The 16,399-nt window shown below is 57.3% G+C and overlaps 1 protein-coding gene across 2 annotated transcripts in view; it reads left to right on the top strand.

The window, feature by feature from the left end:
- NHEJ1 (non-homologous end joining factor 1) overlaps positions 1-13,348 on the top strand; it is a 42,372-nt gene extending 29,024 nt beyond the window's left edge. For both annotated transcript variants that reach the window (XM_068195578.1, XM_068195577.1), the window contains 3 exons: positions 12,158-12,275; positions 12,521-12,624; positions 12,896-13,348. In XM_068195578.1, coding sequence (XP_068051679.1) covers positions 12,158-12,275; positions 12,521-12,624; positions 12,896-12,976 — 303 coding nt within the window. In that variant the 3' untranslated portion in view covers positions 12,977-13,348. The remainder of the gene's footprint in view (positions 1-12,157; positions 12,276-12,520; positions 12,625-12,895) is intronic.
- Positions 13,349-16,399: the final 3,051 nt, after the last annotated feature.

Genomic DNA, 16,399 nt, shown 5'->3' with positions numbered 1-16,399 from the left:
ATTGCATGAGGGCTGGTCTTTCCAGTGCTTGCTGATGTGTCCATGCTATGATGGGCTGGATCAGAGCCAACCCTGGAGCATCTTAGCTGCTAGGGGGTCCAGGACTTTGCTGGGGGTCTGGGGAGCTGAATGGCAGATAGGACAGCTGGCTTGGCAAAAGTCTGCACCCCAGGGGTTGAACTTCCCCAGGGTGGGCACCCAGAGCACTATAAATAGCACATGAAGCCAGAGGAGCAGAGGAGTGGCCCTGGTTTACCAGCACTTTCATACCATGGCTTTCAAGTGGTTCCCCTGCCTCTTCCCCATGAGCTAGTGGCACATCTGGGCCTCCAGTGCTCTGCCACGTGCTCTGTGGCCGCTGGAGCTGGTGCCACATGCCAGCTCTGGAGCAGCCCTGCCTTTGCCAGGCCTGTAATTGATTCCTGCTCTCCTGCATGGGTGGAGGCTGCAGATGCGTACCCTGGTAGGAGGCGGTGGGCTGTGGACACTACAGCATGGGCAGAGTGAGGAGCAGCCCGGTCCTCGCCTTGGCTCTGATGTCAACTTGAAGAACTGCCTTTTGAGCTTCCAGGTGTTTGAAGAGGTTCTCTGCCAACCTCGGTTCCTGGAGGCAGGGCATTTGAGGGAACCCTGTTACCCCACTTTGGGGCTGCTGGAGGAGCTGGGGTACTATTTGAGATGATGGCAGCTGACAGCAGTGCAGGGTGGGTCTATAGAGGTCCCTTGTTATTCCCCCGAGCCTGCAGAAAGACCTGGCCGTGGTGATGGCAGGGGTTTAAGTTGAGGATTTTGTAGCCTGGCACCATATAGGAGACAGTATATTTGAGCGTGTTATTGTGAATAAAGTTGAAGATAGATCAGTTTTTAGACTGGCGGGTGATGGTGTTCCAGGAGAGAGGAAACAGATGAGATTTTACATGAGCACAGGGCAGCTGGAATCAGACGTCCTTGCTACCTTGTTATCTAGTGCTGCTGTTGACAGTACTGAATGGAAGAAACCTCCTAGAAAAACAGGGATGAAAATGGTGAGGCTTTTAAAAAAACACTGTATTTAGCCAAAGGGCACAGTTTTGCTGTCTGGAGGAGATGACAAGGGGTGGCTGAACCCTTCTGAGCAAGGCAAGCATGAATGGAGACAGTGAGGTGATAGAGTGGGCAGGGGGCTGGAAAAAGAAGCAATTGTCAGAGCTGAGGAGGTCTTTGCTCTTCATTGCCCAAGGGGGAGTGGTGAAGCTCCAAGCATCTCTCCCAAAACAGGCTGGGATCCCACCCCTTGCAAGTGAGCAACTTGGGCTGCAGGGGCTGAACCTGGCAGGACAGAGATGGAAGAGGCTGCAGCAACAAGGGGAAATCTGCTTGCCCAGGTGGAGTGGCACAGCATGGGGCAGGGTTGGGGCCACAGCTCCCAGCTCCGCCAGCCCTCTGTGCCCCCCAGGTAGCACCACAGGGACCCTGTCCCTCTCTCCAAGGGCTGAAAGGGCGAAGGTGCCCTGACAGAGTGTTTTATTCGCAGCAGGTGCCTGAAATCCAACCGTGGTGGTGCAGTAATCCCTCCCCTCACCTGGAGATGAACCCAGCTTGAGAGACATGGCTGTGCAGGGTCAGGCCCTGCTGGTGTTGGGATTGCCCCTGCCATAACCAGAGCGTGTCCCTGGCAGCCTGACGGGCTGGTCCTGCCACGGGAGACAGGCGCGTAATGCCTGATTTCACAGCACTGGCATGCTCTGTTTGCTTGTGGCAATGATCTCTCCTGCCCTGTCCAACTGCAGCCCTTGGCCAGACCCCAAGCTACAGCTCTGTCAGCAGGGATTAGGTACAAGATCTGGACTAAAACATCTTTGCTCTTGGCTGGAGCAATGACAGAGGGGGGAAAGGTCATCCTGCCATCTCTGGAGATAGAGCTCCTGCCCTGCCACCAACCCATGTGTGGCGTTCCCCAGAACTGCCTTCAGCCCTCACAGGCAGCACTGGGGTTTTGCAAGCCCCACACGAAAGAGGAGGAGGAAGGCAGAGATTTTCCCTTTTCTCTAATGCTGAGGTTGACCATGAGATGGGCATAGGTCCCTGGGCTGTCTGGAACAAACCAAGGGAATGCTTGTAAAGGAGAGAGGAACAGGAGTGGTCCATGTAGAAAGAGTCTCCCATTTGCTGTGTGCTCCCAAAGTGCTCCTTGCTGTGTCCAGCTTGTTCCAGCAAAGCCTTGTCTGAGAGGAGGAGCTTTGGAGCAGCAGCCCCCTGCCCTCGATGCGTCCAAGAACAGGACTGGGAGTGTTTTGGCAGCAGATAAGCAGTGATGCCCTGTGGGATGGCTGGCAGCCTAGTGCAGGTAGTGCTAGGGGTGGCAAAGCAGGATCTGTGGCACCCTGGCAAACTTCAGCCTTGCACTTACAGGAGCACTCTATCTGTGTCTCACTATTGCATAGTGCTGAGCCCAAGCCGAGGCTTCTTATCACCTCATGGCGAGGTGCACAGCCCTGAGCAGCCCTCCAGGTCCCTGCAATCTTGCCCTCTCTCAAAGTGCTGCTTCCTGCTTGTCTTGCTGGACCCTGGCTTTGTTGGCTGAGCTTGCTTAGCTTTGACAAAGTTTATAGCACTGGAATGCAGAATGGCTGCTGGCCTCCCTCCAGCCTAAACATCCCCACCCCACAGTGCGACAGGCGCTGATAAGGGGCAGTGCCACAGCGGGCAGGTATCTCGTGCCCAGCCCGCGACCTTACAGCCACACGACCTTGAAGGTTGTCATTTGTCTCACGCGCGTGTGTGCGCACACGAGCTGCCTCCCATCCCCAAGAAATGTTCTCCACATCCCTGGTTTTCTCTCCAGGCCAAACCCGCATGCACGTTGCCCAAAACCGACTCCGAACAGACTCCTTTGATGAGCAGGGCTTAAATATATATTTGGCATTCCAGCGGCAGCGTGCCGAGCATGGCCAAGGGTGTGAAAGTGTTTGCTTGACAAACTCAGGGGGCTCTCGCCTCTCTGCTGGCTCTGGGGATTTGCAGGAGAGAAATATCAAGGAATTTTTCACCTCTGTGTTTTGTTTTGTGTTTTTATTTTGTTTTCCTTCTGCGAGTGCATTTTTAGCTCTGGTGAAAAGTGCCTGATTGACAGTCATAGAGACTGAGTCCCCTCTTTTTGCCGACACAGGGACAGCAGGAGCAAACATGGGAGAGGAAACAGCCCTGAGAGCCTTGCACTGAATGTGGGGGCTCCCATCTCCTATCCACTGTCCCTGTCCCCTCCCTGAGTCCAGTGCTGTCAGGGACCAATTTGGGTGCCAGCAGGATAGAGACGCCCCACATCCTAGAAGTCCTAGGCTGTGGTCTTCTCAGAGCTGGCTCTTTTGCAAAGACCCTATCTCTGCTGAGGGCAGTGGGCTCCAGTCATCACTCAGAGAGCCCCAGCACCACATTGTGGAGACACCTGTGCCCATAGCTGCACCGAGGATTTCCCAGCCAGTGTCCCCACATGCTGTGGCACCAGCCTGGGGTACTTACTGCTCTCCAGGCACTTTTGAGGTTGCAGAGGGTCTTGTCACCTTGTGCCTGTGGGTGGGGAGATGCAGCAAGTAGAGCAGAAGAGTGTCTCCATGGGAAAGTTGCAGATGGACAGGCTGATTGCTTGCAGCCTCCTAAAATGATGCATAGGAAGTGCTGGGGGCATGAAGTCAAACCCTGAGCTTCACTTGCCACTCAGCTCCTTCTGGGCTGCAGCCTGTGATGGGGCAGGAAAAGCAGCTCCATCACCAATTTCCATGTGACAAAGGATCCATAGAGGGGCTGGGATATGCAGAGCAGACCGATGTGCAGAGCTGGAACCCTGGGCTTGGATGTGAGCCCAGACATGTATCCTGCATGGGGAGGAGGAGGAGGAGGAGGAGGAGGAAGAAGGCAAATCTTCCTCATTAGTCCAGCCACTGCATCCTGCACCTATGGAAAATGGGGAGGGGAGCCCTGGGCAGTGGATTTGGTTTCAGGGCCCATGTCTGCAATGCCTGCCAGAGTAGACTGAGAACCTGGCTGACTCCTGGGGAGGGGGCTGAGGGGGCTGCATCTGTGTGTTCCCAGCTGTCCCCAGTGTAATCCTTTATGAAAGAGAACCCTCTGCCCTGCTGCATCCCCATTATCAGGTCACAGTGCTGCCTGACCCTAAATCATCTGCCACTCCCAGCCTGATGGATCACCATGGAAAAATGGGTGCTGCCTCCCAGAGCAGCAGAGGGAAAGGGTCTGGGGTCTGTGGGGCAGAGGTCCAGACTCTGGAGGCTGCAGAGCAGGGGTTAGGATGTTGGTAGTCTTTGGGGAGAAGCTCAGTGCCCAGGGACTGCAGGGCAGAGGTTGGTACCGTTTTGCAGAGGGATTGGGCTGCTGTGAGTTAACAGCTACTGAGAAGTGAATGTGGAGGGATTGTGAAGCAGGGTTTGGGATCCTGGGGGGCCATGAGTTTGGGGGCAAACTATGTCCCTGGGGCAAGGGCAGGCTTGGCTTGGGCTCCTCGAGGTTTCCTTCCTGGCCCACTGAAGAATCGCTGGCTTGTCTGAAGGATCATTGACCTGTGGATTTCCTGGGCAGCAAGTCCCTTTCATGTGGCCACTTGAAAACTCTCATGACATCACCACGGGCTGCTCCTCCTGGAGACAAACCCACTGCTTTTTAGGGTTTTGCCTTCCCCCCCGCCCCAGCCTGTGTGTTTTGGCCAGGGGGGACCCGGCGAATCACGTCCAAGAGCAGCCACTCTGGCAGGGAGATGGTGCACAAGGCTGGGGGGCAGGGAGAGGGCAGTGTGTCCCCCCCCCCTCCCCCCGTAGTGAATAAACATGGGCTGGCCAGGGATGGAGGGGGCTTTTCCAGCCTGGACCACACCCCGGGGGGCTATTTTTCGCCATGAATGAAAGGGCTGTGTGCTCACAAGGCAGGCTGGCCTCCTGCCGCCGCTGCTGTGCATGGAGAGCTCTCTTGACATTCAATCCTGGTGCCTGGCTGGGGACCAACATCTGCACTGAGCACAGCTGGGCACTGCCCGTGGGACACCTGGGTACCTGGAACAGCTGGGCACTGCCTGAGGGGACACCTGGGCACCTGGCACAGCTGGGCACTGCCTGTGGGACTTCTGGGCACCTGGTACCAACTGGGCACCTGGTACCAACTGGGCACAGCCTGGCTGGGGTGATGCTAGCAGGCTGCCATGCCTGGGAAACACGGTCTGGGTCTGTCACAGAGGAAAGGGAAGTGATGGTGACTCAGTGGCTGTGCCAGCAGCAGCGCCAGGGCTGCTGGGTCATGTTGGACCCAACCCTACTGGGGCCATGTGCCTGGGGACCTGCCTGAGGCAGCTCAGCAGTAAGCCCTGCTGCCCCCCTGCCCCACACAGAAATGCTTCCTGCTGCAGTTTCGGGTGACAATGGGGCAGCATCCCCAGGGGCTGCCCCATTGGCTGCACCTGTGCTTGGGAGGAACTGCAAAGCCGCAAGGGTGGAGCAGCTGCCTCCTGCTCAACCTTGGTCCTAAACACACCCAGATTCTCCCTAAAAGCCCCTAATCCCACCTGGCTCAGCACCAGCTTCCTCTCTGGGCCCTGTTACCTCAGCTAATCCCTTGTGTGCCAGGTTTAGGGATGTACTGGGTGCAGTATTTCCATGGTTGCTCCCCTGTCATCCCCAGATTTTGTTTCTCAAGGAGTATGAGGGCTGATTTGCCCGTTCCCAGTTCTGACCCACACTCCTCCTGCCTCTGCCAGCCTCAGTGCCCCACAGGTCCCAGGGGACCCGTGAGTGCTTGTGCCCATGAATGAGTGGCCTGTCCTCTCTGGGTGGAGCAGAGGTGCTGGATCCCACCCATTGCTGTTCCTTATCACCACACAGCACCCTTGTGATTCACCAGGTGTGGCTCCCTTTCCATCATCCCACTTTGCAGGAAGTTTCCTGGCCAGCCCCCCATGAGCTCTGTGCAATAATAACAAGCTGGGATGAGCTGTCTGGCCTTCCTGAGCAACCCTACAATAACAGACCAGTGCAGTGTGTCCAGCTTTCCTGAGCAGACAATAATAAACCCGCATGAGCTGGCACACTTTGCGGAGGAACCCTACAATAATAAGCCTGGATGATGTGTCCATATTCACCGAGTCAGCCTAAAATAACAAGGCAGTGTGAGCCACCCAACTTCTTCACAGATAAATGGGGTCCCTGAGCTGTCACTCTGGGAGAGGAGGCATACTGGCCACCAGGTCTCCATGTCTTCTGCTCTTGACCCTGGAGAAGGCAGCCTGTGTCAGTGATGGGTCAGGTTGGTGGAGGTGAAGGCCATAGGTACTATCAGCCTGTGACTCTGCCTTCTTGGAAACAAATCCTCATTAGTCCTGGCATGCTGGGACCTGCTACACTTCAGGGCATTCTCCTTGTCCATCTCCCTTGCCAAACTGACACCCAGGGCCAGCTTCCCCAAAGGCTGTCCTGCTGTTACCTCATGGGCTGCTGGACAGTGGGACAAATGCCCATGGTCAAGCTGTAGCTGGGAGTGCCACCAGCAGCTGCCACCAGACCCTGTGCAGCAAGGCCCAGCATCTTTCAGCATCGCCCAGGTGGGGAAGCAATGCTAGGCAATGCTAGTGCTGGGCACAACTCTTTTTCAGAGAGTTTGTTGGCACCTGGACAGGGGGAGGGCTTGGATACCCATGTGTTTGCTTGGCAGCATGGCAGGAGGGCCTCTTTCCAACTGGGTTGGGGTAGGGACTGCCCACTGGGGCTGGAACCACTCACCCTCCACCAGGGTCTCTGCCAAGCCCCAAGCTGCTCCTGGTGGGTTAATCCTCACATGACTGGGGAGGAGATGCTGCAACCTCCTGCCCTACCTGTGCTCTGCCGCTGACTCTCCTTTCCCTGGGATTTGTCCCTGTTGGATCGCAGGAGTGAGTGGGCAGGGCAGATCTAGAACCCCGCAGCATCCCTCCATGGGGGAACCAGCATCCAGGCCGGCGTGGCGGCGGCACAATGCAGAGCCCCCACTGCCACCACGCCCCTCCGCTCAGTGTCTGCGAGAAAGGCTGGAACCCAAGCCACAAAAACAGCACAAGGAGAAAAGAAAAGGGTATTGAGCGGCGGGGCTGCTGCGGTCGCCGGCCAGCATAGACTGCTGGTTGTTAAGCGAGTGCCTCGCTTGCAAAGGCTGCCTTGATGAAGTGTGAGACAGCACTTACGGAGGGACGCGGGCAGGCATTCTCGCTCCATCTTCCGCTCACAGTGCCGCTCTTTATGTGCCTGACATTTGCTCGCTGGAAAGGCCCCTGTAGTCAGGGGGAAAGGAAAACATTGCAGGCAGCAGGGCCAGACCGGTGCTGGGAGGAGTGCTGTGCCATGCCGGACTGGCCTGGGCTGGGATGCTCCTCTGTCCCGGCCTCACCACCCCCTCTTCCCCGGGGTGACCCCTTCACCTCTCAGCAGCTCTCCGGCTGCCTTCCCCTGCCGGCACCGCCACTTCCTGCCAGGTGTGCTCAGCCTGGCTGCCTGCCTGTGAAGCCCTGGCCATGCTGCCCGTGCCTGCTCCAAGGGCGGGCTGGCAGCACCGCCAGCTCTCCTAGCTGCTGCTGCTGCTGCTGCTGCTGCTGCTGCTGCTGCTGCTTGTCCCCTGGGAGTGTATGACGGGGGGGATGGAGACAATGACAGTGTGAGCTCAGAGCTGGTCCTTTAGCCACCTGCTTCTGGGGTATGCCGTGTCCCAACGACTGCTGCAGGCTTGGGGGTTTGCAAGTAGATCTAAGGGCTGGAGGAGCTGGGAAAGGGCATCAGTGGTCAATGTAAGGCACCTTGGGGTGCCTTGAGGTGGCTCTGTCCCATGGAGAGGGTCATTGCCCCATAAGGAAGCTGGGGCAGGAGACTGGGATGATATGGCCTGCTTCATCGCAGGGAATAAGCGCCCCCTTTCCCTGCCCTTGAAACCAGCTAGAAGGGGACAGTTCAACCCTCCACATCTATTTTCTTGCAGACAGATCCTCTGCTGCTGGCAGAGGATGGGTGAGCATCTATCTGGATTCGAGAGGGGGCCGCTCCCTAACCTGACTGACCTTGGCATAACCATGGGCAGAGATGCCCAGCACAGATCCAGCAAGCCATTCCAGCCCCATTCCCAGGAGCCTGCACAAAGCTTGTGACAGGGCAGAGTGCCAAGGGCAGCCTGCAAATGCACCAGCCACGGAGCCCTTTCCCTGCCCACCATCAGCTGCCACAGCAGCACCAGACTTCATCCACGCCAGTGTGGCAGCGGCCATGCCCGGTGCCAGAGAGCCAGTCTGCCGTTCCTGGTCTGTCACTCCAGCACGCTGCTTCCATGGAGCCCACTGGTGGGGGCAGCCTGGGGAAGCCATCCTCCCCCTTGGCACACACCCCTTGGCTCCAGCCCCGGCAGGAATTATTAAGTGTGCCCCTGTGGAGCATGTGCTGAGGCTGGCCACGGGAATGTGGGCAGATCTGACATACAAGCCACAGCAGCCAGGCTATAATTTCCAAACAGGCCCCATTTGCTCTGTTTTCCAGTTAAAAATATATTAAAAAATAGGAATGTGGGATTTGTAGTGAAGAATGTTGGTAACCACTTCGAATGTCTGGTGTGATAATGAAAGGGTCAGTCCCCAGCTTTGAGCACGACCGATTTAGACTCTGGTGCTTGGCAGTGGTGCGGGGGCCCAGCATGATCCAGCCTGCCTGCACACCCATCCTGGGCCAGGGAAAGGTGATGCTTCTGTGCTGGTGGCATGGTGCTGTGCTGGGTGATGTACCCCTTCTGCTCTCAAGAGACCATCCAAATTGCTGTCCCTTTTGGCCCTCTGAGACGGGAGTCTAGGCAGGGGGTGGGGAAATGTAGAATGCCTTGGAGATAGATTTTGTACCCTGCTGGAGATAGATTTTGTACCCTGCAGCCCCCTAGCAGAGCCCACTGGGTTGGAGGTCACCGAGAGGGGCTGCAGCCCAGCTCCCCCTGAGCTGCCCCTCCACGCCGTGGGGCTGTCAGTGAGCACGACTTGCTGTCAGTGTGAGGCCAGGCACCTGCCCCCCTTTGGTGGGCACACTGCTCCCCCCCCCACCCCAAGTCACAGTTCAGGGTGTGCTGCGGAGTCTCCCGTGCCGCTACCGCAGCCTTGAGTCCCTCCTGATACTGGGGCATCCCACTTGGCCTTGTGGCCAGGTAGTCATAACAGGCCAGACAAGCCATGCCAGCTCCCGAGGCATCACTCCCTGGTGCCTGGTGAGTCGTGTGGAGCAGCCCAGCCAGCACTCCCCCAGCTGCCGGCTCTCTGCCTGTGTGGCTCCCCGGACCTCAGACATCATGTTTATCCTGGAGATGGGTAATCAGGGAAAAACAAGTCACCAGAGGCCAGGGCTGATGTTGCAGTGGGGACAAGCTGTCTGCAGCAGGGTTCAGCTTCGGAATGGAGCAGTGGGGCAAGGAGGAAGGGGAAAATCAGCTGCAGCCAGGGCTTGTCCCCCATCTAGCCCTTTAGGGGACACTTCGTTGTCCCTCTCAGCCTTCGGGGCCATCAGGTGGCCGGTGGCTGGCACAGCATGCTCTGTTCCCTGCTGAGTCATAGCTTTGCAGGGAAACGCTTCCAGCTCTGGTTATAACCCATTTCCCTCCGGGGCTGTGAAGTGCAGCCTCCCAGTCCCGCCGCGGGCCAGCTCCGGCCACCCCATGGCCCTGAGCCCGCGGGCTCCAGCCGCCGGGAAGGGCAGCGGCAGGAAGTGGCTGCTGACTCCCAAATTCCACCCTGGGCTTGCTGGAGCTGAGCCCTTCCCGCAGGCGTGGGCAGCAGGTGCCCTGCACCTGCAGACCCCTGTGCCACCCCGGATGCCCAATCCCCCTGGTGGCGCTTGGCACTCTGCTTCCAGTGCCTCCCCAAGCTGCCACATCAGTGGGGGTGTGTGTGCTGCTCTTGGGGACACTGGGTGGCTGCAAGGACGGTTTGTCCCATCCCCATGGGGACGATGTGCTGGCTCTGGACAGCTGGAGCACGGAGTGAGCAGCTGCCCTGCCCAGATCCTTGCTTGAAATGCTGTGAAGCGGAGCAGCCTGAGCAGCCCTGGGGCTCAGGGCACATCTCAGGTGTCATCCTGAATGGGTTGAAGCAGAGGGGATTGGGCAGCACCCTGCACCAGGATGCACTGCCTGCCCCATTGCCCTGGCATTCCCCAGACCCGTTGGTGGCAGAGAGAGGGGATGAGCACCCTAGCAGTGGCACGCAGAGCTGGCTGGCTCTGCAGGGGACTCTCCTGCCCTCCTGGGGCACTGACCCACGCAGTGCTATCTAGTACACTTTGCTCACTTCACTGCCATTCCTGACTTTCCTGGGAGCTGCTGTTTGCTTTTCTCTGAATTATGACTCCAGCTTGTGCCTTTGATCTGGGCTGTGTTGGCCACCCGTGACCAGGCCCTCTTCTGCCTTTGAAGTGCAGTCACCTTCCCAGCCTTGGATGCTGCTTTTGCAACCTTGGGTGCAGCCCTGGCTCTGGGGTGAGACATGCAGGGCAAGAGAATCCTTGGGGTGCCTGAGGCGCTCAGCATCTCTCCTCCTCTCTGGGACCTTGTGATGAGCCAGCACAGCTAATGACTCGGAGGCTGGGCAGTGAGGCACTGAGAGGTGTGCTTGCCCAGTACGAAGCAGTCCCAGGGATGCTGGTGGGATGCTGGCAGCAGAGCATTGCTCCCTCCGGTGGCAGTGGGCAGGGACAGAGGAGGTGACCCGTATAGCAGCCGGTAAAACCAGATGCCAGTGCCATGCATTTTCTACTGCCAAAGGGCCTTTCATGCCTGTGACTCCAGCAGAAGAGATGACACCTGCATGGAAAGTGTCTGTCTGGGCACCAGCCAACCCATCTTGGCATCAGCCCTATCCTGCCATCCTGTCTGGCAGGGAGCAGTGAGGAAGGCTCAGCCTACCTATTCTGCCACTGGGAAGCTGGGGTCAGGCTTTGGACTCTGGCCTTGAGTGGGTCTGAGCGTCCACATCCCCTCCCCACTTTCCTGGCCCAGAGAGGATCCTGCCTTATCTGTTACACTTTGTTCTCCTGCTGTCTGGGTGTGGAGCAGGGCAGAGATTAGTGTGTTCAGACCTTTGACACACACACACACACACACACACACAGAGCCACACAATCAGCCATGCGTGCACCCACAGCCAGGCTCATGTGCACACTGCTGCACACACAGTCCCTATGCACGTCATCATGGCACACTCACCTGCACTTGTAGGCCCACGCTGTGCCCCACACACCCCCCGCAGCACCCCCTCCAGGGCACATACCTGTTTCCCTTTCCCTGTGCATGTTTGTTTGGGCACTCTGAGCTATGTTATGTTCCCAGTGGAGTGTGGCACTTCCCCAGCCTGCCAAGATCTCTCATGTGCATCAGCATGGCCCAGCAGGAAAGGTGGCATCCCACTGGCAAGGGGTGCAGGCAGGAGGAGGGGGGCTTCCCGTGTCAAGTCTGGAGGGAACAGAAGTGCATGCAGGAAGGCAGGAGCTGTTCTGGCAGACTGGAAGCAAACCTGGGCATCCCTCGTCTCACTGTCACATCATTTTCACTTTCTGTGGGGCCACCAGAGATGCCTTGTGCTGGAGGCTGTGGTGGCAGGCAGGGACTACCTGTTCCTATCTCTTATTAGGTCATGTCCCTGCCCAAGGCTCACTGTCCGTATTCGCAAGCTGCAGCCCGTGCTGCTCCAGGCAGGGAAGCCACAGCCCTTCCAGAGTGATCTTATCTCCAGCATTTCATGAATGACCCAAAAGCCTCTGCAGTATGCCTCTCAATGGGAAGGCAACCCACTGTCCAGAGCAGGTGTGTGGGGGTGTGCTCGTGTCTGTGTGTCTGTGTGTCTGTATGTCTGTCTGTGAGTGTTTGTGTGTGTGCGTGTGTCTGTGTGTGTGTCTGTGTGTGTGTCTGTGTGTGTGTGTCTGTGTGTGTGTGTGTGTGCACAGCTGGGAGCAGCCACATCCCACCCAGTGCCAGAGCTGCCTGTTCCCACAAACCCTGCTGCAGTCCTGGGGTGAAATAGATGTAGCCTGACAGGCAGAGGGAGGCACAGCCCCTTCTCTGCCCCACAGCAGCACTGTGCCAGGGTGACCTGGCAGGTGATTTCCTGGCAGGGTGACGGTGCCTCTACTTTCTCCCACAGACCCTGCCCCGGATCTGCAGTGCAGGAGAAGGGCAGGCATTTGCCTCTGCTCTGCAGCAGCTCTACACTGCAGTGACACAGCAGGAGGTCAAGCAGGCTCGGAAACGGCATTGCTCTGGTGAGGAGCTCCTTTGCTGTGGCATGGGGAGCATGTCATGCAGCTGTCCCCTCGACTGCTGAACCCCATATCCTGGGGTAAGGGAAGCGTGGCCCTGGGTGCAGCTCACCCCGTGCAACAGTCTCCCCCTTTGCTTTCCCACCATGGGCTAGGCTCCCAATCTAAGCATAATTCCTGGAGTGGCCTTGGGTAATGCCCCATGCTCCCTTATCTCAATCCCAATTTGCATCTTTTTCTGGTACCAGAGGATGATGTGGATACAGCACCCACTGCAGAAACCACAAAGCACCCTCCTTCACCTGCTGCATCCCAGGAGGATGAAATGACATCTTCCAGCGAGAGAACCTCGGTGAGTGCAGCTCTAGAAAGTCTCTCTGTACCAAAGGCAGGATGGGGCCCACATCTCCTTTCCCCCGTCTCATCCAAGCACTGTGCCCGTCCAGGATGGGCTAGGAGTCTTAGCTTGGTTCCTAGCTCATTCTACCCCATGCATCCTTACTGGGGAGTGTGTGATTGCACTCCCACAACGCAGATGACAGGAATGTCACTGCTTGCACACTTGCACACATCCTGCATGACTCCCCAAGGTGGAACTGACACTGCCTCCTCTTTGTTTCCAGCCAGCCTCCTCCCCATCTCAGAAGCCCCGGCTGCCTGTAGCCAAGGCCAAACCAAAGAAGGCAAAAGGGCTCTTCAGCTGAAAGATTGCTACCAACCCTACTGAGGTCTCTGCTTCCCCCAGCATCCAAGAGAGGCAGTGCAGAGAACCCATGCACTGTCTGCCTCTTCTCTGCATCTCCTCATGGACCCTGCCCAGGTCATGGTCCCCTCCCAAGATGTCTACAGTTGGGGAGATGGAGCTCCTTTCTTCAACAGTATTTCAGGAAACAGCTTTTCTAACTCTTCTCTGGTGCAGAGTTTGCCCAGGCTTCCTCTCACGGCAGAACCACTGCTGGACCTGAGAAAAGTGGGAGGGATGTTGCCAGTGGGTGTGGGACAGCTGGGCCTCTGGCAGAGCTGTGGGGTTTGGCTGCTCTTGAGTGGGTTTTCAATAAAGGGCTGTGTCTGGGTGAGATACCCTCTCCTGCTCTGTCCCACCAGGCCTGTAGTATCTAGGAAAGGATGTAACCTTTGGTGCTGCTGGGTCCCCCTCAGGCCAGTCCTGATGTCCCAGGGGCTTGCAGTGGCTCTGGACAGTGAGGTGACAGCAGCTCATTGCTGTGGCACAGCACCCAGCTCCCAGCCATGCTGTGCCCCACCCTGAGCAGCAGCATGTGTTTTGGGGTGTGCACCAGAGGATGCCCAGATGATGGGGACGCAGCATGCTGAGGGGGCTGGAGCCCATGTTCTTGTCCCATACCAGGATACACACCCTGTGTGTTGGTGCCTGCAGAAGCAGGCTGGCAAAAGCCCTGGATAGGCTCCAGGACACCCTACATATGCAGACACTTCCACCATAATTACTGGGCAGGTGATATGGGTTGATCCATGCTTTGGCCTCTAAGGAGCAGGAGACAGCCAAAACACTAACACACTGAATGCTGCCAGGCCTGGGAGCAGCCCTGGAGCAGATTACAGATGCTCCCTGGACACAAAACATCACATCCATCCCTTTACACTCCATCCATCCATCCATCCACCCATCCATCCATCCATCCATCCATCCATCCATCCATTCATCCATCCATCCACTCCTGCTCTCATCTTCCAGCCCCTGGGTCCACATGCTTCCTTCAGGACTGGGACCCCATTCCTGTGCCCAAGCCAGGTCTGAAAACAGCAGGCAGAGAGCCAGGCAGCAGGCAGGCTGCAGCCAGTGGTGCTGCTCTCCTGGGACAGGGACCCATGCCCCCAGCTGCCCCGGTCCCTCGGGCTGGGCCAGCTGCAGTCATGCTGCCTGTTCTCCTGGGCAGAAGGGGGAAACAAAAACATCCGGAGCAGTCCATGTGTCTGTGGAAGGGGAATGAAAGGGCCTTTGCTGGGCCACAGCCGACCAGTCCCGGGGCGAGTGCAACCAGTTGCTTTTTATATTTCCTTTCTGAGGGAGCAGCATGCAGGGCAGGGTGGGTGGTGGGAAGGGAAAGCCATGGGATGGGGAGCTTGTGCTGACTGCCGTAGCTTATGTATCCTGCATTTTCCCATCTGCAAACATCTTAACTTGGCAGCTTTGAGTCTGCCTGTTGGGCACTTGCCCCCAGGGAGGGTCCTGCTACTAGCTGACAGGTAGGACCAGTGCAGCTGGAGCTTAGCAGCATAACAGTCCCCTGTATCTTCTGTCCCCACATTGTCCCCAGGTTGTCCCCAGGATGGTGCAACCCCTGCTCCATCCATATGGACTCCATCTCTGGTGCAGGAGCTGCTGTGTCGCAAGCCTCGTCCCTCAGCTCTGTGCTGACTCTAAGGTTTGTGCTGTTCCCCCATGCCTGCCAGCATTTTCAGGAGGTGTGCTTATCACCCCAACGAGGGCATCTGGCTTGTCTATCCCCTTTGGGTCTGAGGAGACATCACAGGGAGAGGCAGGGCTGAAACAATCCCAACCTGGCTGTGCCAGTGGCTCGTGGATTCTGTAGGGGAGGAGTGGGTGGTGCAAACCAGCACCTGCATCGCTGGGTCATTCCTGTGAATTACTGTGTCTCTGCTTCTCCCTGGGGTACTCAGCTCACTGTCAGGGATGATGCAGAGATGTTGCTGATGAGCCCTGCTGCAAAGTCTCTGTGGAGTGTCCAGCAGCCCTAAAGATCTGCTTCAGGGACAGATCCTGTTCCATTCACCTCTCTCCCAAAGGCAAGGGGAGGTGGGAATGCAGGAGCAAGGACAGGAGGTAAATAAAAGCAGGAAAAAGAAACTTTGCCAATGTCCCCCAGGGAACCGCAGGGACCCTGGCCCTCAGGACTCCAGCATGGGGCCACTGGTTCCTCCCTGGCCCAGGTTGTTGCCAGCTCTGGGGAATGTCACTATACATTGTCCCATGCTGTCCTGCTGGGGTCTCCTTCACTGTCCCCACCCCCTCCTCCCTGGAGCCAGCTGGATTTGAGCTCCCGACACACATTAAAGGCCACAAGTTCGGCCTCGGCCTCCATAAATTTGATTCCATAAATATTAGTTTTCGCAGGGTTTAATGAAGCCGTTATGCTGGGCACGGCCCAGCACCCCGACCCGTGCCCTTAATAAGGGCTCTGTGGCCTCGATTAAAGGGACCTTTCAATCGCTGTCAAGTATTTTTAGAAAAGGAAAAGAAAAAAAAAAAAAGAGAGAGAGAGAGAGGGAGAGAGAGAGAGGGAGAGAGAGAGAGAAGAAGACGACCAAGGCAGCGAATAGGCTAAGGAAAATCCCAAACCCGTCCAGTGCAAAAATAGAGAAATAGCACCACCTAGACTGCCTGGCTCGGCTCCGCCGCCCGTTCATCCTGCGCAGCGCCCAGCTCCGGGCAGCCCTGGGAGCCCAGCAAGGGGTGTGCGGGATGCTGCACTGCTGCTCGGGGCAGGGACAGCGGGATGCCGTGGTGGGGAGAGCCCACGGGCAGAGGAAAGAGGCACTGGTGCCCTATTGGAATGCAGGCAGGAGCAGTGCATCCTGGCGTCCAGGCCAGAAGTGCCTGAGATTCACCGAGTGTTGAGGGAAATGCCATGTGAACAGACATTGCATTTCTCCCACCGTAGCAGCAAGGGTCCCTTCCCATCAGTTGCCCAAGCAGGAGACTCCCTCCCCAGACAAATTTTCCCTCTTAAACACTGGTTATCCCAACCCTGTCTCAGCCTCCATCTGACTCCCCGTACACCCACCTTAGCTACCCTATTGTGCCTGGTGTCCCTGTCCCACTCAGCCCTATATGCCCGAAAGGTTTTTCCTGGCAGGAGAACTGGCTGATGTTGGGAATGCTGCATGGAGAGGTGATGGACTCTGCACCCAGCAAAGGGCACTGCCACTGCTTGCTGTGGCCAGAACCAATGCACAATGCCACAGCCCCTTCAAGGGCAGGAGTTGCTGTCACCAGCAACCCAACTCCTGCCTTCCAGCCTGGGCCTCCATGGGACATGAATACTGTCACCAGCAAGGGCAGGGCTAGGCTGCTTACTGTGAGCCTGGAGCTGCTGGGAGGGGGACAGTGGCTTCTGAAATGCACA

The sequence above is a fragment of the Anomalospiza imberbis genome, chromosome 7 (genome assembly GCF_031753505.1).
Source record: "Anomalospiza imberbis isolate Cuckoo-Finch-1a 21T00152 chromosome 7, ASM3175350v1, whole genome shotgun sequence".
Taxonomy (NCBI): domain Eukaryota; kingdom Metazoa; phylum Chordata; class Aves; order Passeriformes; family Viduidae; genus Anomalospiza; species Anomalospiza imberbis.
Note: the sequence above shows the minus strand (reverse complement) of the source record. Positions and strands in the feature narration are given on the sequence as shown.